This window comes from Rhinopithecus bieti, unplaced genomic scaffold (genome assembly GCF_001698545.2).
Source record: "Rhinopithecus bieti isolate Rb0 unplaced genomic scaffold, ASM169854v2 scaffold_36008, whole genome shotgun sequence".
NCBI classification, from domain to species: domain Eukaryota; kingdom Metazoa; phylum Chordata; class Mammalia; order Primates; family Cercopithecidae; genus Rhinopithecus; species Rhinopithecus bieti.
The window spans coordinates 677520-701306 of record NW_016816204.1 but is presented as its reverse complement, the minus strand read 5'-3'; the positions used below and the strand labels follow the sequence as shown (position 1 = coordinate 701306).

General features: G+C 49.8%; 1 protein-coding gene across 13 annotated transcripts in view; it reads right to left on the bottom strand.

The window, feature by feature from the left end:
- Positions 1 to 23787, bottom strand: part of CAMK2G (calcium/calmodulin dependent protein kinase II gamma) — a 61102-nt gene that overhangs the window by 15564 nt on the left and 21751 nt on the right. For 4 of the 13 annotated variants that reach the window (XM_017854585.1, XM_017854592.1, XM_017854589.1 and 1 more), the window contains exons 4-13: positions 21647 to 21719; positions 21398 to 21500; positions 20871 to 20954; positions 20323 to 20417; positions 19557 to 19679; positions 15121 to 15204; positions 14835 to 14877; positions 12207 to 12269; positions 10142 to 10185; positions 855 to 887 (exon numbers count right to left, since the gene is read on the bottom strand). In XM_017854585.1, coding sequence (XP_017710074.1) covers positions 855 to 887; positions 10142 to 10185; positions 12207 to 12269; positions 14835 to 14877; positions 15121 to 15204; positions 19557 to 19679; positions 20323 to 20417; positions 20871 to 20954; positions 21398 to 21500; positions 21647 to 21719 — 745 coding nt within the window. The remainder of the gene's footprint in view (positions 1 to 854; positions 888 to 10141; positions 10186 to 12206; positions 12270 to 14834; positions 14878 to 15120; positions 15205 to 19556; positions 19680 to 20322; positions 20418 to 20870; positions 20955 to 21397; positions 21501 to 21646; positions 21720 to 23787) is intronic. The other 9 variants (XM_017854590.1, XM_017854596.1, XM_017854594.1 and 6 more) reach the window with 3 other exon arrangements.

Genomic DNA, 23787 nt, shown 5'->3' with positions numbered 1-23787 from the left:
GTGACGTGATCTCAGCTCACTGCAAGCTCTGCCTCCTGGGTTCACACCATTCTCCCTCCTGCCTCAGCCTCCCGAGTAGCTGGGACTACAGGCGCCCGCCACCATGCCCAGCTAATTTTTTGTATTTTTAGTAGAGACAAGGTTTCACCGTGTTAGCCAGGATGGTCTCGATTTCCTGACCTCGTGATCCGCCTGTCTCGGCCTCCCAAAGTGCTGGGATTACAGGCGTGAGCCACCGCGCCCGGCCCCCACCTCTGGTTTTAATGGATGGTTTCATAATGACTCAGGCTGCTGTGTTGCCCTTGGTGCCCAGTGTCCTGAGAGAAAGATGAGTTAGCTGTTCCCCTGAGGGTTGGGTGGGCAGGATGAACCACTGGGCACAGCTGGAGAATGGGATTTGCATGGGGGCAGAGCCAGGAGAGCAGACTCACAAATGGGAGCCTGCAACCAGCTCCTCTGCCCACCACACAGTTGCCCACCAGCTGCCAGTCTGTAGGAAGCAGCTGCTCATGCCTGGGAAGCAGGGCCTCTCCTTCTGGGTGACAGCGAGTGAGGGTCTCTCCCTTGCTTGCCCCAGGTCCCTACCAGCTTCACATCCTACTCTGGGCTGCTGGGGGCTGTCCAAACTCCACAGCAGGGGGTGCCATACCACCCCTTCCAATGCCCACTTTTTAGGCCACTGGGTGACCTTGGGCAATGGCCCCCGCCTGGCAGGACAGGCCACACCTGCCCACACAGCACAGACATGCAGTGAGGATGAGTGAGGCACACGCACATGGCAGAACGGGTTTGCGTGGCTGGCAGGCGGGCACAGGCAGCATGGAGTGGGCGATGGGTGGGCAGGCAAGGCTCACCATTAGGTGCACGCTGGAACTCGACTTCCTTTTCTGGACACACCACAGCAAGAGGGAAAGAGAAGGGGAAAGAGGAGGTAAGAAGAGAAGCACAGAGACGCTGCAGGTTAGCGCACCAGCATGGGCTCTGCATCGGGGAGAAAAGAGCAGACGGAGACCCGGAGTCCAGCACCAGAGGGTTAAACAGCACATGGACCGACAGGCACTCACACCCTCCAGACCCTGGGAGGGAAGAACTCTTTTGCAGTCAGGTTCATAGACACAGATTTAGTCTTCTGAGATGTCTCAGCCTTGCTCAGAAAAAGCCTCTTAAGGAGATTAAGTCACAAGTCTGTGAGAGGAAGTATCATTTCGCTACAAATTTACAGGTCTGGGTTCATAGGGTTGGCTCACCCTGTAATGTTATTTATTTTCTCTCATTACTAGAACTGTCTGAAATTCAAGTGAGCAGCCACCAGGGAAAAAGCAAAAGCTACTATAGGCTGTCCTCAGCTTTAATAAAATTTGACTTCTGACTTCGTTGCACCCCTACTATGCTTTTTAGATAAAGATACTGAGCTTTGAAAATCACCTAGCAGTTAAATGTTGGCCTTCCTTTGTCGGTATAGCCATGCTTGTTTACAGTATTTGAATTTTTTCCAGCATTTTGCAATTCGTGGGAAATGGAAACGAAGGTGTGCCAGTGATTAAAACTACAGTGATCATAAAAATGCAGGGATGTAAGCCACAAGGAATGTTGAAAGCAGTGATTCCTCAGCCTCAACTAAATGCTCACGAATTTTACGTTCACATGTGAAACAGACGCATCGAGATGAAGACCACGTGGAACACTAAAAATATATCCCAGAAGACTGTGTCTAAAAGGTGAAGGGTAATTATGAATGTCATCATTAGCTCACTGGGGGTAAGGTCCCCCCTGGAATATGTCCGTCTGTCATTCAACTTTTGCACATTAATTTAACAATGTCCAGCAAACACTGAGGCTGTTTCAGGTACAGTAAACACAGCTGATAAACTGCTCCTGCCCTCAAGGGGCCAGCATTCTTTAGAAGGCATTTTCAAGGATGATTTTTTTTTTTTTTTGAGACGGAGTCTCGCTCTGTCGCCCAGGCTGGAGTGCAGTGGCCAGATCTCAGCTCACTGCAAGCTCCGCCTCCCAGGTTTACGCCATTCTCCTGCCTCAGCCTCCTGAGTAGCTGGGACTACAGACGCCCGCCACCTCGCCCGGCTAGCTTTTGTATTTTTTAGTAGAGACGAGGTTTCACCGTGTTAGCCAGGATGGTCTCGATCTCCTGACCTCGTGATCCGCCCGTCTCGGCCTCCCAAAGTGCTGGGATTACAGGCTTGAGCCACTGCGCCTGGCCTAAGGATGATTATTATAATCAACGAAAGAGGTTACTAATATTGACAATGGTCCATAATTTAGAATTAGATCTAAAGGAAAAGAAAAACCTAAATATAGTTAGGCCTCTTTTACATTGGCCTTTTATTTAATTTTTTTTTTAATGGAGTCTCGCTCTGTTGCCTAGGCTGGAGTGCGGTGGCGTGATCTTGGCTCACTGCAACCTCCGCCTCCTGGGTTCAAGCAATTCTCCTGCCTTAGCCTCCTGAGTAGCTGGGATTACAGGTGCCCACCACCACGCCCCGCTAATTTTTTGTATTTTTAGTAGAGACCGGGTTTCGCCATGTTGGCCAGGCTGGTCTCAAACTCCTGACCTCAGGTGATCCACCCGCCTCGGCCTCCCAAAGTGCTAGGATTACAGGCGTGAGCCACCGCGCCCAGCCTTACAGTGGCCTTTTAAATATGCTCAAACATGAGATTTTACTTCTAAAATTATCCCTCAAAAAGAGAGAGTTCCCTTATATTCATATATATAACATACGTAGCTGTGTGTGTGTGTGTGTGTGTGTGTGTGTGTGTGTGTATCTCCTTATCCCTTTACCCAACTAAAGTGTTACCGCTTTCAGAAAAGTTCTTATCTTATGTCTCTTTAGAATTTCCACGGTACCTAGCAACATGCCTTATAGTTAGCATACAGGCCACGATCGATCATTTGCTGAGTGAGCTGGGTTTGCGGACTTTGGTTTTCCCCAGGCTAAAGAGCAAAGGTTTCTAACTTGCACTGAATCACAGCAGCAAGAACTCTACGCAGGCACTCATTCACCAGGCCCAGGCTTGGTTCTGGTGATTTTCAGGGCCTTGTTGTCAAAGGCCATTGCAGGATCTTGACTTAAAGCAGATTTTTGACTAATGGAGAGTAAGTTCTCAGCTTTCTCCTGGCTGGCTCTCTTTTCCCTAAGTTGTCCTGCATGAGAACCTGAGATCACCTTTTTCCAAAGACTGTTTCTCAGGTTAGTGAACATTTTTCAATTTCCTTGTCCATCCTTTCAGGGATTTGCCCTTAGCCATGCATAGCTGGGCTCCTTCTGAACCAGCACACTACCACATTGTCTAAATGTGAGGTCTTTTTATTATTATTTTTTTTAGAGATAAGGTCTTGCTCTATTGCCCAGGCTGAAGTACTGCATGATCACAGCTCACTGTAGTCTCAACCTCCTGGGCTCAAGGGATCCTCCCGTTTCAGCCTCCTGAGTAGCTAGGACTACAGGTGCACAACACCATGCCTGGCTAAATGCCAGATGATTTCTAAAGAATCATATCTCACTTTTACTTAAAAACTGTATATTTATTTAAAATTTTAAGCTGGAAAAGGGTTCAAACCTCTTTCCCATACTTAATTTAAACAAAATAATTCAAATAGTACTTAGGGAAATAACTTTCTTTTTTAAAGATACGATGGCCATTCTGGCCTTGGGACTAGCAGAAGGCCCAAGTTGTCCTACCCTCTCAGGATCTGAGAGTTTGTGGCCTCTTCAGTCTTATCCTCACAAGTGGCTCTTACTCTTCCACAGACCCTGGGTCACTGGCATCCACCTTCAAAGAAATCTAAATAGAAGCTAAGTCCCCCAAATCAAGAGCACAAGATAGACTAGCTGCTCAAACCAACGCTAGTATTTCGAACATCTTGCAGAAAGCTTCTGAACAGTTAAAAAGAAATCGCTCTATGGACACTTAAGCGGTAGGAATTGAGGAAGGGGGAGCTGGGAAGGGAAGATGGGATCTAAAAGAATCCATGATGATGAAAGCTCAAGACCGTCTGAGCTACTTCGCAGGCCTCCCCCACATTGATCAAAACCTTGACTTTCAGGAGAGCCTGGAAAGGTCAAACTCTTTTGCTTTGTCCTCTCCTTTTCGTTTCTCACCCCTTTGATGCAGCCACAACATCAGTTGTTATTTACCTGTTTCATATTATAAAAGGACTGCAGCCACAACACAAGCAATTTGGAAAACAGAAGGGGCATGGGAAAACCACTCACACTCCTAGCAAAATCTTCCAGTCTGTTTAAAAAATGCAGTCAGCCGGGTGTGGTGGTTCATGCCTGTAATCCCAGCACTTTGGGAGGCCAAGGCAGGTGGATCACGAGGTCAGGAGACCGAGACCAGCCTGGCCAGCATAGCAAAACCCCGTCTCTACTAAAAATACAAAAATTAGACAGGTATGGTGGCACGTGCCTGTAGTCCCAGCTACTTGGGAGGCTGAGGTTGGAGAATTGTTTGAACCCGGGAGGCGGCGATTGCAGTGAGCCAAGACCGCGCCATTGCACTCCAGCCTGGGTGAGAGTGAGACTCCGTCAAAAAAAAAAAAACCAAAAAAACAAAAAGAAAGCAATCTTTTAAGATATCATTATAGGCCAGGTGTGGTGGCTCATGCCTATAACCCCAGCACTTTGGGAGGTCAAGGCGGGCAGATCACCTGAGCTCAGGAGTTCAAGACTAGCCTGGGCAACATGGTGAAACCCCGTCTCTACTAAAAACACAAAAATCAGCTGGGCGTGATGGCACATGCCCATATTCCCAGCTACTCAAGAGGCTGAGGTGGGAGAATCACTTGAGTCCAGGAGGTGGAGGTAGAAGCGAGCTGAGATCACACCACTACACTCCAGCCTGGGGGACAGAGTGACACCCTGTCTCAAAAAACAAAAAAAAAGATATCATTATAAGATATAATAATACAAGCATATGCCCTCTTTTCTTTTTTTTTTTTTAATTGAGATGGAGTCTTGCTTATGTTACCCAGGCTGGACCTCCTGGGTTCAAGCAATTCTCCCACCTCAGCCTCACAAGTAGCTGGATTAACAGGCATGAGCTGTCACACCTGGTATTATGCTTTACTTAAAAAAAAAAAAAAAAATAGTATTTAAAAAAAAATTCTGATAACAGTAGTGCACAATCTAGATGAAAATGTAGGATACAGAAAATGTATAAGAAAAAAAGTTTCTCAAATTCCCATCACCTGGTGAAGTTACTGTTGACACTTCAGTGGGCTTTCTTCCAGTCCCTTTTTTATCCACATATTATATACTGAATAAATATCTACAAATACGTTTCTTCAAACCAAATTTAGATGACAATGTATGTACTCCTTTATTTATTTCTTTTTTGAGACAGAATCTTGCTCTGTCACCAGGCTAGAGTGCAGTGGCGCGACCTTGGCTCACCGCAACCTCCAACTCCCTAGTTCAAGCAATTCTCCTGCCTCAGCCTCCTGAGTAGCTGGGATTACAGGCAAGTGCCACCGCGTGCAGCTAATTTTTGTATTTTTAGTAGAGACAGGGTTTCACCATGTTGGCCAGACTGGACCTCGTGATCCGCCCACCTTGGGCTCCCAAAGTGCTGGGATTACAGGTGTGAGCCACCGTGCCTGGCTTGTCTGTACTCCTTTATATGCCACTTTCTTCACTTAATATAAAACATTTCTGCACTTTTTCACTTAAACATCCCTATAATCATGAAAATTAATAATTTTTAATAGTTTATTACATAGATTTCCCATATTTAGTCATTTATTGGCTTTTAAAAGATCTTTTATTTTAAATTTAAAACATTTTAAGAGTTGGGGGTCTCACTATGATGCCCAGCTGGCCTCAAATTCCTGGGCTCAAGCAATTCTCTCCTGCCACAGCCTCCTGAGTAGCTAGGACCATAGGTATACACCACTGTGGCTGGCTCCTTACTGGCTTTTCAAATTGTCTCCAATCTCTTTTTTTCTTCTTCTTCTTCTTTTTTTTTTTTTTAAACAAGAGCCTCATTCTGTAACCCAGGCTGGAGTGTAGTGGTGTGATCCTGGCTTACTGTAACCTCAACCTCCTGGGCTCAAGCAATCTTCCCACCCTCAGTTTCCCAAGTAGCTGGGACTACATGCACGTTCCACCAAGCTCGGCTTTTTTTTTTTTTAGAGATGGGGTCTCACTACATTTCCCAGGCTGGTCTCAAACTCCTAGGTTCAAGCAATCCTCCCAACTTGGCCTCACAAAGTGCTAAGATTACAGGCATAAGCCACTGTGCCCAGCCTCCAATCTTTTCAGTTATAAATAATGTCATGTTCAACATTTTCTGCTTTTAGCTTTTCCCTATTTTGAATTATTTCTTTAGGAAAACTCCCAGAAGTAGAATTAACAGGGTAAAAAAGGTAGAAGCATTTTTATGATTTTGACACGCAGGCTGTTTTAGAAAGGACCATTCTGGTTTTCACTACCATCACTAACTAAAGAGTCCAAAAATGGCACCTTGTTTCAATTCGCATTTCTCTGATACTAGTGAGGCTAGAAATGTTTCCACATGTGTTATCCAGTTCTACTTCCTCGTTTTCAGGTTGTCAGTTTATTTTCCTTGATCATCTATCTACTGTTTTTTTTGTTTGTTTGTTTTGAGATGGAGTCTTGCTCTGTTCCCGAGTCTGGAGTGCAGTGGCGTGATCTTGGCTCACGGCAACCTCTGCCTCCCAGGTTCAACTGATTCTCCTACCTCAGCCTCCCGAGTAGCTGGGACTATAGGCGTGTGCCACCACATCCAGCTAATTTTTGTATTTTTAGCAGAGACGGGGTTTCACCATGTTGGCCAGGCTGGTCTCGAACTCCTGGCCTCGAGTGATCGGCCCACCTCGGCCTCCCAAAGTTCTGGGATTACAGGTATGAGCCACCGTGCCCAGCCTCTACTGGGTTTTAAGAGGAATTGTTTGTTACAGAAACTCTTTCAATAAAAATATCAACCCCTCCCATCACAACTGCTATGAATATGTGGTTGGCCTTTTAATTTTGGGTGGTCACTAGCCTCTGGTTCCCACCATAATATTGAAGCTCTTTTCTCAAAAGAATGTGGCATAAAACTTATTTACTGAGCACGTTATCTGGGTCAGACACATAACACATTGTAGGGCTAGGTTCCCCACACGTCCTCATTTAGAGCCTTTACCTAATGATGTGTCTGCCCAGCCCTCATCCTCAGGGTTCCTGGAAGAGCTGCTGCTACTGCTGCTGCTGCTGCTACACATCTGTTTTTCCCCTACCTCTCTGTCCTGCCTCTGTTTCTTTGCCGACTCTTGTTCCAGCCCTTTCTTAACACATAACCCCAAAATTTTGCCTTTACCAGACTCTCAAACCTTCACGTGCTTTGGATTCATGAAAGTGTTGTTAAAATTCAGATTCTGCCTCCCAGCCAAGGCCTCCAGAATATGAATTCCAAGCTGGGCCCTGGATGTGCATGGTTTGAGCTGGCTCCTTGGGCTAATCTTACATGGTTGCACGTGACCTTCATCTTTGAGACCAGTAGTATCTAGAAAGGTTGGCTGGAAACCTGTTCTGTAACGGTGCCTGTATCCATCCTCTCCCCTCCACCTCAGCAGTCACTGCTTTATTTCAGGTCTCATTTTACGCAATTGCTCTTTCCTTCAGCCATAAAGAAGATACTGAAGTTCCCAGAATCATCATGCTGTTTCAACCTCATGTATCTTCACATGCACTCTTCCCTCTGCCTGGAATATCCCTCCCCTCCTGTTTGCTCTTTAACCCAGCAAAATCCAGCTACTCCCTCAAGCTCAATTCCTGGGCTGTCTCCTTCTGGAAGATTCCTGTCCTGGTTTGGATGTTTATCTGTCTGCTCTCCTAGCACCAGCTGGGTGCACACCTCCCTGAGACCTTAGCAGACTGCACAGAACCAGTAGCTGCCTTGTGTGTCTCCCACTGTGAACACCTTAAAAGGTGGATTAAGTTTTGCCTTCCCAACTCCCAGGGGCACGGCAGGTATCTTTTTTTTTTTTTTGAGACAGGGTTTCACTCTGTCACCCAGGCTGGAGAGTGGAGTAGCTTGATCTTGGCTCACTGCAGGCTCGAATTCCCTGGGCTTAGGCAATTCTCTCACCTCAGCCTCCCTAGCAGCTGTGACTACAGGTACACATCACTATGCCCAGTTAATTTTTTTTTTCCCCCACAGACAAGGTTTGGCTTAGGCTGGTCTCGAACTCCTGGACTCAAGCAATCCTCTTGCCCCAGCATCCCAAAATGCTGGGATTACAGGAGTGAAGCCACTGCACCGGGCTTGCCAAATCATTTCTATCAGCACTTTCACTGTAGCTTCCCTGCTCCATAGCCTATGGTATTTCCCATGGTCTGACACAGAAACTTCCAATTCTGCCTGATAAGACTGATCCAACCATATTTTTGACATCCCTCTACCACACACCCTGTGTTCTCATTGGGCAGAGAACATCAATATGTATAAGAGAATCCATACATATATAATTTGTTGTTTTTAAGTTATAGAAATGGCATGTCCTTTTCTTTTCTCTTTTATTTTCAGATGGAGTCTTGCTCTGTTGCCCAGGCTGGAGTGCAATGGCACAACCTTGGCTCACTACAACCTCCGCCTCCCGGGTTCAGGCCATTCTCCTGCCTCAGCCTCCCAAGTAGCTGGGATTACAGGCCCCGGCCATTATGACTGGCTAATTTTTGTATTTTTGTAGAGATGGAGTTTCACCAGGTTGGCCAGGCTGGTCTTGAACTCTTGACCTCAGGTGATCCACCTGCCTTGGCCTCCCAAAGTGCTGGGATTATAGGAGTGAGCCACCAAGCCTGGCACATATTCTTAATTTAAAGAAAACATATAGCAGAAAGTAAAACTGCAAAGTGAGTCTCACCTATGTCCCTGCAGCTTTCTCCAGTAAGCTCTCTCCTATGAGCTTCCTGGACTAAACCATCTCACATGGGTCCACTAGCAGCGCTCAGCTGACTCCAGGCATGGTCCCCTTCCTATGGCGACTGAAAGCCACACCCGCTCTTATACCTCTGTTATGTATCCCTCAGAACAGAATGCTGCGTGGACCTCTGACGGACAGGTACTTATTAAACACTCTCTCCAACTAAACCTGCCCCTTTTCCTCACCTGGCTCCATCCATCTAGCTCAGGGGCAGAGCTTGGGGACTGCACGATGCCCCCAGCTCCATGTCAGAGGGTGTGCGCGGAGCCCAAGCTCCCCTGCGAGGAGTGGAAGGACACAGAAGCAGGCATGCAGAGAATGAGGGAAAGAGGAGGGAGTGGGGAGGGAATGGGGCGCGTGTGTGTATCTAAGCTGTGGATGCAAGATCTTGGGAAAAGGTCCAGTGAAAATCTAGTCTAGAGTGTAGTTGGGAGGCTTCAAAATAGCATGAGCTCCTACCCAATGCCCTAGCCCCAGGATCCTTTCTGTCCCCAAAGCATCTATAGAATGTCTTGGGCCCTGTGGGTAGCCCCAGCCACCTCTCCTCTACCTTGGCCAAGGAGCCATTCCCAGCAGGGCTCCTGGTGAGTCCCAGGTCCCTCCTCTTGCCCCAGTCCCATGGGAAAAGCTCCCTCACCCAGTGGGAACAAGCTGTGATCCACCATGGCCCTTGCCTTTTTCTGAGGAGCCTATGCATCAAGAAAGCTCGAGGCTCTGGCACTCAGCGGGATCTGAAAGTGTTGTAGAGAGAAGGAAAAAGACCAAAAGGAGAGTGGTTTCAGGTTCCAAGCCCCATACCCTGCCTGAATCACTCAGGCAAACTTGGCTTTCACTTGATTAAAAGGGTTTGTGCTCTAAAAAGGAAAAGAAGAAAGATAACCAAATGACCCAGAGTCAAGCCCTGGAGATGAAGCATCCATGTGGAAGTCAGGTTCCGGATTCAGCTCTGGTATAAACTATGATTTGGATCACTTCCCCTGAGTCATTTTCATCCAGCTAGGGCCAGGAAAAATACCTCCCTACTTCCCTCTCAGGCCAGCGGAACCTTCTGTTCTGAGCACAAAGGCATCTGGTTTAAAGCAGACTAGCAAGGATAGGAAGATTCCCTGGGAAAGGCGGAACCAGGTGCCAAGAATTCCCATAGTGACTGCGGGGAGAAAGAGGTCAGTCTGTTCAGAGGCTGGAGACACTTACCTTGACACCGCCATCCGACTTCTTGTTCAACAGGCTTTTGGCAGCTGTGAAAACAAAGAGGAAAATCAAGTCTCCTGCATTGTACCCTCTCCCCCACCTGAAGTCCGGCAGCCAGATCCACAAGAGAGTGCTGTGTCTGACAAGGGGGCCAAGGATCTCCCGAAACCCCCGAAAGAGGCACTTCCTATAGCCTCTTGGCAAGAAGGCGATCTCAAGTGGCGTCAGAGCCCTCAGGGTGGCACCTCAGGATCTCCTCTGCATGAAAGAGGGCATGGATGCACGGCACTTAGAGGAGAAACCATGCTCAGTACTGGAGCTGCCTGGGACACTGGGGACTCTGCCTTTGACAGCTTCCACCCAGGCCTGGAAGCAGAGTGCCAGGGTGAAAGGGTGAGGGCTCCATCCCTAGGTGCCATGGGAGTTCTCTGGATGGCCAAACTGCAAGGATGCAAGACATCTCCTGAGTGTTCTCAAGAAGCAGAGTGTCACAGTTCACACAGGAGACCAGAGGACAGACAGACACAGATACAAAAACCAGGACCACCTACAGGAGGGTTTTGCCAGGGGGTTGAAGCCTTCACTGGGCAGGTCCTCACCAGGTTCACTGGGTCCTAGCTGCCACCCTTTCCCCAGTGTCCACTCTCTGGACCCGTGAGCAGGAAGGATGGAGCAGAATAATGAGCTGTCAAACAGATTCTAGCCAGGCATGGGGTGACGCTACAGGCTGATGAGCTCCGTGCCAAAAGGCTGGTGATACCAGCTGGCCACAAAAGGCCACAGGAAGGCAGCAGACAGTGGGGAGGAGAGTCTGGGAGGCACAGGGAGATGGAATCAGCCCAACTGTCTGATCCACCTGGACTGCCTGCCTTGGGTTTTTATCTTGGTTCCACCACTTGCCAGCTGTGTGACCTTTGGTGAGTTACTTAACCTCTCTGAGCCTCAATTTCTTTATCTATAAAATGGGATAAAGTAGGGTCGACATCACAGAACAGTGGTGGGAATCCAGTGGGATTATGCATGAAAAGCACTTAGCAGAGTGCCTGGCATATAGCAAGTACTCAGTAAGTGTCCACCATCATTGTCACTATTGCTGCCACCCTCCTGCCCTTTGGGTAGCCATTCCTCCCCAAACTGTGTTCCATCTCTCTCCAGTGAGACTAGGGTCCTCCCACTACAAGAATTCTGACTCCAGAAAAAGGTCTTTGATCTTATGTTGTGCTGGGTTTGAATGTTGTTTTTTAAATGTGTTGACTCCTGTGCCTGACCTACCACTGTCTAAGTGCTTTCCATTCACCAGCCAGCTCTCAACACTGGTTGCCCATTAGGATCACCTGGGAGCTTAAAAAAGCATATAACCTATCCTGTCCCCAAGGCTCTGATTTTATTGTCTGGGGTGGGCTCCTGGCATTAGGACTTCTTATGAGCTCCCAGGTAACAGCTGTACTGCACAGGCAGGGCTGAGAGCCTTCGACAGGGTGATCTTAAGAATCACCATGTAATTTATCATCCCCACTGGGGAGGTGAGGACACTAAGGCTGGGAGAGCTGGTGTGACTCGCTCAGGGTGTGGCAAGGCTAGGATCTGAACCCAGGAACAGCTGGCTCTGAGGCTTCTGCACTCTGGAGCCTTTCAGACCTAGAGGCCTGAAAGTGCCAGACTTCACAATTTTGAGGGGCGCAGCGCCTCTGTGGGGTCTTAAACAGCGCTGTGGAAGTCTAGTCCTAGCACCAGGCAGCTCAGGGCAATGCCCAGCACTGTCTCTGAGGGCCCACTATCGGCTGCAGCCCTCCCAGGGCGTCGGGCTCTTGGCAAGTTTCCCGCTGCCCGGCTCCACGCCCCCAGGCTATTGCCCCCTGAGTTGGCAAGCGCCCAGCATGCATGGCTGGTTAGGGGGCTCCGTAACAACAATGCGCTTGCAGATGCCAAGTTAGGTCCATCCGGCATGCCCATCTCAGCCCGCAAGCATGGGACTCGCCTCCCTGGTGAGTGGGCCCGGCATGCTGGCCCTCCTGGTGGGGTGGCAGGGGGCCGAGGCAGGCGGTCGGGGAGGACTCATGCCACGTACCTTGCCCGGCCAGGCCGGCGGCGCTCGCGGCAGGCGAGGCGGGGGCGGAGCTCTGCCTGCCAACTGAGGGGATACAGTCTCTCAGTGCACAGAGCCCCGCAAAGCCACGGGGCCGTCAGCAGCGAGCATGCCCCAGCGCAAGGCGCGGCCCAGGCGGCGTGGCCAAGCCAGCCGAGCTGGGGGAGCGGAGCTCCGGGGGCAGGCCGAGGAGGCAGGCGCAGCCAGCCCTGCAGCAGTCTGGGAGCCTGGGAGGACCGGGCTGGGCCAGGGCATAGGGAACACTGCATCCCCACCAGATGGAGAGGGCAGCAGTGCCTGTCTCATGACCCCCTCGGGGAGGGTCCATGGCGAAGTGCCTGAGCTGGTGAGAGGCAGGTGCCCCTTCTGAGGTAGCCCGGCCCTAGCTTAAGGCTGTGATGAAAAGCCCTCCCTTCTAGTCCTTCCCTCTTTAGAAGCTAAATGAGCCCACAATGAGAGAGCCGGGGGCACAGAGAAGCCCTCTCCCCTCTCTACATCCCACACACTAGAGGGACTGGCGTGTGAGACCCAGGGAGGGTCTGTGGCCCTTGTGCAACTAAGTTTACTGGCGGGCCCCAGCTCCATGCCCCCAGCCCCTCAGAGACACAGGCCCCTGTCTGAAGGGAGGCGGCCGGGAGCGCAGCATTTCCAGTCTGTGTGTCGCAGTGCGCGGAGGGAGAAGGCACCCAAGAGATAAGCCCCGAGAAAGAAAACAAAGGCTGCTGAAGCAATACACTCTGGAGGCCCCGATTCGCTGTTAGCCAAACTCTAGAGTCCAGGCTGAGCCACATCTCCTATTGGGGGTCAACTCAAAAAACAGTCCTAGGGAAATACATCGGTGCCCTTCCTTCTTGATTGCATCCATAGACACCTCTTTCTGCAGAAGCTTCCGGACAGACTCTGTCCTCACCTGTCCCAGAGTCAGGGCAGAAGAGGACATCCTGGAATGCTTGCGGCATTGTTTGTCTCCTCTGACCCAAGGCAAAGTAAGCTCAAAGGGCAGTCTAGGTCTGGCCAATAAGAACAGGAGGCGCTATAGGGATGAATAAAATGCTTTGTCCTAACACTCCATTTCCTGAAACCAGGAGGCCAGTTTCCTGAAATGGAGTGGGAGGCTGACGTGGAGGCCCGGGGCCACAAGACAGGGCCCTTGCTATTGACTGGCCGGGTTAAAAGAAAAGCAGCATTCTTACTTCACATTTCAACTTAGAGGGGAGAGAGGACAGAGCTTCGCTCTAGGGGCAGCACAGAAACGCCTTTAAATGTCCTCTGGAAAGGCTCGTAGACCCAAAAAGTAGAAGCTGCGTCATTAAAGCACAAGAAGCAGGGCGTGGGACTACAGTTGCAACTCCACCGGAGGCAGCCAGCCACGCTTCCCCATTCCCATCTGCGAGAGGTGGATCCAGACCACAGTATGCCCGTCGTGGGTACCCACGACACAAGATCAAGCCCCAAACCAGGGTCAAAGGAGGCCTGAGGCAGAGTACCACCAGCCCGGGCTTACTATCCAGCCCTGGCCTTCCAGAGCTCCATGGCTCTCAGGCTACACCACCAAGCCCTAGGCCTCCCTGCCTACAGCATCCTCACAGCCAAGGCCCTTGGGGTTACCTGGAGCCAGCGCAGGTGAGCCCATCAGGACGGATACTCAGAAGCAGCTCCCACTGAGGGGTGGTTTAGGCTCCCACACAACCCCCTTTCCATGGTGGTGCAGAGGGGAAGCAAGGGAGGGAGTCTTATTATGGGAAGGAGAAGAGGGGTCTTGAACCAAAACAGTGAGGCAAGGGATTAGAGGGAGGGAGGACCGAGGGAGATGGCAAGCTGGGCAGAGCCCTCTCTGTCTTCAGTCTCGACATTAATCTTTTCCTCACAAAAAAGCCACTGTGCTTCCCAATTGACGGCAAACAATAATAGGGGCTGGGGTAAGGGTGGGGGCAAGAGGGGAGTGGAGTGTCTTGCATCTTAAAAAGAAATGTCAAGTGTGATTTACAAATTATTGGTCCCACCTCTCCCAATTCTTCATGCAAATTTAAGCAAGTTCCTTTCCCTCTCTCCTGCTGATCAAAATTTATTTCTTCACTTTTACAGTTAGTATCATAGGGAATATTTTAAGCACAAGTTGCCGCAAAAGGTTTAAACATCTGGAATAATTTCTATTAGTCATCTCCACTTGGGCAAAATGAAGTAAGAGATCGTCCCAGCGGGCAAATGAATGGTGGCAATTTGGCAATTGAGAAGACTTGCTGTACCTCATCTCTCTTTTCTTCCCCCAGCACATTCTCCAAGATCCTAGAGTGGCTAAAATCTGTAAAGTGCTGAGAGTCTTCAGAGAGTTAAATAAGAATCCAGAGAAACAAGGTAGATAGTAAAGGTGGGCAGGCTACTCCTTGGGAAGTTCTAGGAAATAGAATTCACAAATGTGAGTCCAGCCCCTGAATCTCAGGAGCAGGACTCAGCAGCAGCAGCAGCAGCAGCCCCTCAAAACAGGATCCTCATTCGTCCTGGTCATTCGCCCAGGACGCCGAGGAAACCCAGCGGTGCCTGGGATGGCAACAGCCCATTCCTGACCCACTCACCTCGGCATAGTCAAAGTACACAGCTGGGAAAACATACCTGAGAAGTTCCTGGAGACAAGCATGGTTGTGAGGATGGCACCCTGGGGAAAGAGGAAGGTCCTGTGAATTCACTGAGACCCTAGAAAAGGGCAGGCTGGTCTTAGGCAAAGGCAGGTCCAGGATAGAGCCTGAAGACATCAGGCCTCTAGGCCCCCTCCCCCGTGACATGTACAACCTTCAGAGCCCAGCTCCAGCCAGGAGGGGAGCTTCCTTCTGCAATGGGGCAGGAGCCACACTGGTGCAAGGCATGTCAAGGAGGCTGGCAGCCCAGAAACGACACTCACCTTCAGTTTTCTCCGGGCGTTGAACTTGCGCAAACACTCCACAGTCTCCTGACGATGCATCATGGATGCCACCGTGGATCGTTGCTAGAAACCAAACAGACAGGCTGTGAGCCCCAGCCCAGATCCTCTGCCCCTCCCACAGTCCCTGCACCGACACCATGTCCAGGAAAGGGTCATGCACTCAGCCACCCCAGAGTTGCTCTGAAGATGAAATGAGGTCACAGATAACACTTTTAGAATAAAAGCACTACCCCAAACTCAAGGTTACAAAGGAAAACATGAATGTGAGAACGCCGTTAACTGATGCTAGACGGGCTGCTGAGAGAACGTCCTATTCTTCCTTGTGAAACAGAGGCTATGGAACAGGAGAGTACCCTGGGGGCTGTGATCCTCATTCAGTTACTCCTTAGGCAGCTGTTTACTGAGCACCTACTGTGTTCCAGATGCTCAGCAGTGACAGAACGGCAGGGTTCCTGCTCTCTACAGAGGACGTTCCTTCCTTCCAAGAGCCCCTCTCAACACACCCCCAGCAAGGTCCTGAATGAAGCCGTGATCCCAGAAGCTAAGGATCGTCACCTTGAAGCATAAATTCTTTTCATCATACCGGATGGAATTTTTTTTTTTTTTTAAATGGAGTCTCGCTTTGTCGTTCAGGCTGGAGTGCAGTGACGTGATCTCGGCTCGCTGTAGCCTCCGCCTCCCAGGTTCTCCTGTCTTGGCCTTCGGAGTAGCTGGGATTACAGGCACATCCCACCACACCCAGCTAATTTTTGTATTTTTAGTAGAGATGGGGTTGGCCATGTTGGCCAGGCTGGTGGTCTTGAACTCCTGACTTCAAGTGATCCGCTCACTTCAGCCTCCCAGAGTGCTGGGATTACAGGTGTGAGCCACCGTGCCCGGCCTTTTTTGGATGGAAATTTGTCTTCAATGTATTTACTGCTAACTTCCTGGCCTCCTTAAACACAGTCCATGGGACATAGTCTACATTTCCTCGATGACTCAGTTGTCAATACCAGCATCGATTATTATGTAATTTCAGAATATAGTGATGTCCTCAGGGGCTCGAGATACACAGGACTGTAGAGGGTAGGGCCCGCAAAAATGACCCCAGAACAGAATACTTCCCCCATTCTTGGGTGCGTTTCAGGTTGCTTGCCCTCTCCCCTTGCTGTTGCTGTCTTCACCAGCCTGTCAGAAAAACAAATCCTGGCACCTGCAGCCAGGTACCCACAACACTATGGGGTCTCCTCGTGATCCTTTCCCTCACCCTTGGCCCACTCTTTCCAGGTCCGGAGGCAACACTCCCTACCTTCTCTACCTTCCCCAAGTCTCTCATTTTGCCTCCTCCTTGGTGTAAATTTCTCCAAAAGCAAAATGAGAGGTCATCAGCAAGAACCCCTTTCAACTCAGACTCCCACTCAGAAAGCCATTTTCACCTGCCTCCACCCTAATAGGAGTCTCAGGGGGATCATGCCTCATGCCTGGGGTGGACCCCTTGCCCTTGGCTCAGGAGCTCCCTCTCTTTTTCTGCTATCCAAACCTTTGCTTCCCCAATTAGCCAGGATCTTCAACCCTTTCCTCTGGACTAGATTCTTCTCTATAAATTATAGTTAAGCCTCTCCTTAAATAAAAAAAAATTTTTTTCTTTGAAACAGCATCTCACTCTGTTGCCCAGGCTAGAGTGCGGTAGCACAGTAATGGCTTATTGCAGCCTCCACCTCTCTAGGCTCAGGTGATCCTCTCATCTCAGCCTCCCAAGTAGCTAATTTTTAAAATTTTTTTGTAGAGATGGGGTTTTGCCATGTTGCCCAGGCTGGTCTCAAACCCCTGGGCTCAAGTGATCTACCCACCTTGGCCTCCCAAAGTGCTGGGGACTACAGGTGTGAGCCATCACTCCTTGCCAATATAATCTTTAAAAAGAATTTTTTTTTTTAGAGGCAGAGTCTCCCTCTGTCACCCAGGCTGGAGTGCAGTGTCATGATCTTGGCTCAGTGCAACCTCCACCTCCTGGGTTCTAGTGATTCTCATGCCTCAGCCTCCCAAGTAGCTGGGATTATAGGTGTGCACCAACATACCCAGCTAATTTTTTGTATTTTTCATAGAGATGGGGTTTCACTATGTTGGCCAGGCTGGTCTCGAACTCCTGGCCTCAAGTGATCTGCCCGCCTTGGCCTCCCAAAGTGCTGGGATTACAGGTGTGAGCCTTACATTAAAAGCTCCCCCAGCCCATCCTAATCGAAGTAGCACCATTTATTTCCCACCTCACTACCTAGCTCCCATGCCCCTCCTCACCTTCACTCCCTCTTCGTCTCACTGAAAACAGGCTTCCATCTTTCTCTCCACTGTCTCAGTGAAATGATGAAACAATGGCATCTAATGGTCAGAGTGAGGGGATTCTTCCCCAACTTAATCAGGGACTCTTCTGCATCTGATTCCTGACGCTCCCTTACTGAGACCCCCTGTTTCTTAGTTTCTGGGTTTTCTGGAAGGTCTCACTCTCATTGTCCTTTGCTGGGCCCCATAACTCTCCTTGTCATTTAAATGCTGGTGTGTAGTGGCCGTCTCGTCTCTACTACAGCAATACAAGCTCACCGTTAAGAACTCAACCAGCATAGGGACAGGCCCATCTACAGCATAGGAAGAGGCTATTTCTACAGCCTCACTACCAACTGCACAGAAATGACTACAACCTGGATTTCCAATTTTTAGCTTCTTTTCTAATCTCTAGGACCATATTTCTAACCACCCACTGGATGTGTCTGGCTGGAGGTTGCCAGACACCATACTCAGTAGGCACAAAATGAAAACCATCATCTTGTCTCACAAACAAGCTCCTCCTCTGGTTTTCTTCTGGGTCAATGAGGGTACAACTCTCTGCTCAGGGACCAACTTGAAACCTGGCCGTTCCCACAGATCCCTCTCTTCTTTGCTCCCCCAAATCCAACTGGAGAGAATTAAATCCTTTATGTTCTCTCAAATATCTCTTGAATCTCAACACACTGCACCTTCCCCCATCCTTACCCTCCGTTGGGACCTCACCTGGTCTTGCTTAGACTATTATGACTATTAAAAAAGCCTCCTGAGCTCTCTGTCTCCAGCCCTTTTCTTTCAAAAATTTTCCATTCCCTTGTTTTTGTTTAAAGAGGTGGGGTCTGACCATCTTTCCCAGGCTGGAGTACAAACACTATTCACAGGTGCAATCATAGCTCATTGCAGCCTCAAACTCCTGGGCTTATGATCCTCCTGCCTCAGCATCCCCAGTAGCTGAGACTATAGGCACGTGCCACCGTGCCTGGCAATTCATTTTTTACACAACTTTCAAAGTGTTCTTAAATGCAAATTTCGTTCCTTCTTTAAAACCCTTAAATGATTCCCCTATGTTTTCAGAATAAAATCCAAACTCCTTAGGCAAAAACTTGTATGTCAGGGAATCTTTTGCCTCATTCTCTTGCATTCTGATATTTGCAGCCTCATCGACAACCAAACAACTCAACATTCCTTCAACTCACGACAGTTTCCCATAACCTCTTACCATGCTAAACACTGCAGGTTAACGTTCTGAGGACCTCGTTATTTGCCAAGAACCAGGACAGGGGTGTCACCTCCTCCATGCAGCCTTCAGTAACCCCACTACCTACTAGGAACAGTAGGAGCTCCTGTACTCCCACTAGATTCTTGTACATACTTGTCACATTGTAACAAGATTGCCTGTTTGAGTGCCTGTCTCCCTAGATGATCTTTGGGGGCAGGGACCATGCCTCATTCATCTTTGTATATCCAGCACCCAGACGGTGACCAGCACCAAAGAGCTATTCAATAAACACAGAATGGACAGATAAACAATGCCTCGTGGTTGTCAAGATGCCTAACTTACCAAATCCTCTTCTTTGAAAGTAGACATTTCAGCTTGAAAGAATTGTGTATGAAAACAGAGTACGTCGACCCAAACTGATAGCCTTAGGGGACTCTCCTAGGACTTCAGCACAGAAGCTTTACGCCTCACCTTCTATGCTTTTAATGACTCAGAGAACCCTTCTGTTGATTTGTTGGGTCTTGGTCCCTGTTCCATTGGAGTTGAGATCTGAGTATGAACCCCAGCTTGGGAATTCACTTTGGGTTTTGCTAGCTGCTTTCTATCACCAGCTACCTGGAGTCTGCAAGGGTCAACCTGATCCCTCATCCAAGAACAGAACCAATCCCAGCCTGACAGCCATGAGTAGGGGAAAGAGGAGTAGCGGCCCGCCAGCCCCCATCAGCCTCCCGAGTCTCCCTGGTGACATTTATTGACCCTGGCCCTCAACAGTCCTCTGCCCGCCTGCTCAGTTCTTGCTTGGGGCCCAGAATTAATCTCTGCTGGTAAGAGGGAGGAGGTGGTACCGAGGGCACATGGAGGGCTGACACCCCTGAGCTCCTTGGCCACTGGCAAAGACACTTACACAGACCCACGGGTGCTTGAGAGCCTGGTCAGCCGTGATGCGCTTTGCTGGGTTTATGGTCAGCATCTGGTTGATCAAGTTCTTGGCTTCAGGAGTTACCGTGTCCCATTCTGGTGATGGGAACTAAGGAGCAGGAACAGGGAGAGGAGGAATATGATATTGGTGAACTTCACACCCTGAAACATTGGCTCTGTCTTCAGCTCAGCTCCTGTAATTGGGATACTCTGTGGTACCTAAAGCTGTGACCAGCAGAGTTGGAGAAGCCGTGAGACTATCCCAGAACCTGTGTCAACTTAAAGACTGGGAAAGACAGACAGAATAGTCATGGTTAGAATACCAGAATATCAGATCAGAGCAGGAAGGGGACTCCAACATTCTCTGGTTTAAGCCCAGCTCTCTACTTAGGAGGGAATAGAGGCTCAGCAATGTGTCCAAGGTGCCACTGCAGTGGAGGGAGTCTCCAGGCCTTTTGTCCCTGTGTTACACAGCACACCAGTGAGGCTGCTCCATTCTTTGCAAGTAAAGATCAAAGGACTTCAGTGGGCTCCTCAGTTTTAGTTACAAAGAAGGCTGTGCAAAAGAAAGTTGCTCCCTGGGACATCGGGTGGCAAGAATTGGGCCCTGGATGCCCGTCCCTGGGTCCTCAAAGTCCCCTGACACCCCCTGTATCACGTGACACACTAAACAAGCCTGCTCCCTTGGACAAAGCCCGAGGAGTAGGACATCTGCCCTTCCTGGCCTGGCTGCCCGGCTCTCTGGTCCTTACATCATAGGCTCCAGCCTTGATCTGCTGATACAGCTTGTGCTGATCCTCATCCCAGAAGGGAGGATAGCCCACCAGGAGGATATACAGGATGACCCCTACGAGACAGAACACACAGGTCATGGGGGTCAGTCACCTACTTCCCTGAGGAACCAAGAAAAGCCATGCAGGGCTCAGAGCCACCTAGAAAGGCAGGGGCCATACCAGAGACAGAAGTGGATGCCAGCCAATAATGCTATGCTAACAGCCCCTCCTGCTATGCCTCACACTTCACGTCACCAAGTCACACCAGGGATTTCTTTAGGCACAACCCATCCTCTAGGGCTTGGGCAAATCCCTCTCCAAGAAGGATACAACGTCATCCCAGAAGCACTCAGGTAGGAGAGTGTGATGGGAACGGCCATCCCAGGGGCACTAGAGCAAACACCGTAATTTCACATACACCAGGCATGTATGTGTGACCCGCAAGGAATAGCGATGCCTCTTTCTTGCCACCATTGGAAGTTAAGGGCCCTTAACAGCGAAAAGCTGAGAGCGTGGAATGGGCTTACCGCAGGCCCAGATATCCACAGGTTTTCCATAGGGATCTTTCCTCAAGACCTCAGGGGACAAGTAACCTGGGGTTCCAGCAAAACCTGTAGCAGAAGAGAGGGCAGAGGCATACTGAACCCACTTTCTCTCTCGTTAAATCCACACCAATCATTTCCCCCAAGTCCCTCCAAGTCCCTTCTCATTCCTGCTGCTTTTGCTATATAAGCTCTCAGCACATGCGCAGCAAGAGGTGACAGGCTGGGCCTCTTGTAGTGCCTGGAGTCTGAACCAGAGGGCAAAGCCGTATGCCTACCAGGAACTCCAGCTCCTTCCCAGAGGCAGCAAGAAAGCAGTGCTGACAATAGCTAGACTTGCTGTACTGAGTCATGTAGGGCCAAGAGAGATCTCTGCACCCTCCCACCCTCTGCCAGTCTCTGAGGAGGCCAGGATCATTAAGGGTCCGGCTTCTAGTTCTAACAGAGGAAGGCAGATCAGGAAGAGGAGGAAGGGCCGGGGCTGCATTCTGGGAAGACAGGGTTACCCTTACCAAACCAAGCCTGCTGCTCTCCCTGTACTTCGATGGCTAGGCCAAAATCAGCCAGCTTGACAGCGGCACCCTTGCATTTACTCGCCAGCAGCAGGTTCTCAGGCTGCAGAAAGAACAGAGAGAACCTTGTGAGCACACACCCTTGCAGCCCAGAGGGAGCCTAGTTTGGACCTACGCAGTACCACTATCTGGCACCAGGTGGCGCCAACACTTCATGAGCAAAGGCAAGGAGGTGGGCCTGGGTAGTACCTTCAGGTCCCTGTGGACGATGTCATGCTGGTGAATGTGGTTAACACTCTCCAGAATCTGATGTATACAGTGGCTAAAAAAGCAGAAGGAAAAGAAATGTCAGTGCAGGGTTAAACCACCTCATCCACATCCACAACCACATGCTGCAGACTAAGGCATGTGACAAGGAGCCATGGATTCACAGAGAATCACTTAACAGCCACTGGAACCTTAGACTCTGCACATCATCTTGGTCAACCTATTTAAAGAAAGAGGAAACCAAGGCCCAGGTAGATTCAATGGTTTCTCTAGGATCACCGCTAGAATGGGTTCACCTCACCCCCTTTTGACTGGAAAGGTCTAACACAACCAATTCATTTCCAAGAGATCAGGAAACAGCCCAGAATGCTGAGGAAGATGAGACTATCCAACCCCTTCCTTCTTTTTCTTTCTCCATATAGTAACTTTGTTCTTGGAGAAAAGGCTTGTGCTGGTAACTTAGGAAGGAGAGTCCAACTAAACAACCTAAGCTACTTTGGGGGTGGGTGCACTCATTCATTTCCCTAAATGTTTATTGAGTGCCTAGGATATGAAGATGGACAAGACCCAACAGCTGCCCTGAGGTTTGGCACCCACTAAGGCTGCTAAAACAAGTACCTAGATACCTTTAAGAAACAATTTACTTGAGAGCTTCCAAACAGGGCACTTGAGGAGCACTTCTGATGATTTTGCATAGAGAAAAAAAAACAAAGTTACATTATTTTATTTATTATTTTATTTTTGAGAGAGGGTCTCACTCTGTTGCCTGGGTTAGAGTGCAATGTCGTGAACACAGCTCACTGCAGCCTTGACCTCCTGGGCTCAAGCAATCCTCCCACTTCAGCCTCCCCAGTAGCTGGGACCACAAGCATGAACCACCATGCCCAGCTAATTTTTGTATTTTTTTGTAGAGACAAGGTCTCACCATGTTGCCCAGGCTGGTCTCGAACTCCTGAGCTCAAGTGATCCACCCACCTTGGCCTCTCAGTGTTGGGATTACAGGTGTGAGCCACTGCGCCCAGCCACAGTCACACACGTAAATCAGACTGTCCACATTACAAACCATCCTGCCATCCCTGTCATCAAACTCCTGGCAGGGAGTGGGGGCAGTCTAGAGCAATGGTTTTCAACTGGGAATGAATTTGCCCCTCCACCCCCACCAGGGGACACTTGGCAATGCCTGGAGAAATTTCTGGTTGTCACAACTGGAGGAGGGATGCTCCCAGCATTTGGTGGGCAGAGGCCAAGGATGCTTCTAAATGTCTGTCACAATGCACAGGAGAGGCCTCACAGCAAGGAAGTACCTGGCCTAAAACGTTAGTAGCACCAAGGCTGAGGCACTTGGCCTACAGCATAGACCCCTGTCATCAGGTACTATCTGGTATACTGAGCACATCTGCAGAGCATCCCGGTGTATTGGGCTGGGTGGCCTGGACTTACTATTCCTGAAATCTGATGCTGGGGATCCCACAAGAACCAAGGGGTCGTACTGGGTCCCTGGGGGCTGAAACTCGGGCCTCTCCATAGGACACAGCCCAAGAGTGGGCCACAGAAACTTTAAGACTGAGCTATAGAGGCGAGTCTCCACAGAGATGTATAATTAGAACAGAGCCGGGCTAGCAGGGAGCGCCTTCTGGCCAAAAATGGCAAAAGTGCGAAGTGTCCCAGCAGAGCCAGGCCAAGCCCACTGGTACAGTCACCCCCCTCAGGGCCCCCTCCCTACAGCTCTCCCTCCTCCCCGCAGGCTCCCTGAGCCATCACTGCCTCCTCCGTCTCAGAGCCTGGTCCTCCCCTGCTGGCACTGGAATTCATCTCCCCACTTGAGAATTCTTCCCGAGGCTGAAGCATCTGAAGTTGATCAGCAAACATTGGCCTCTCAGGGTTGAGAAATTCGTGAGGAAGCTGCACTCCCCCACTCTACAGAGGCAGCCAGAGCTGCCACATAAGCCAGATAAGCTGCAGGCAGGATGATCAAAACCAGGTTGTAGGGACATCACCCTCAGAGAAAAGGGAGGCTGGGGCAAGAGCCAAGGCGGGAAAGGCAGGCTGAACAGGCGCCTCAGAGTGTGGGTGAGGGAGGTACCAGGGATTCCAGGGAGGGCAGAGGCTGAGGCATGTGGCCG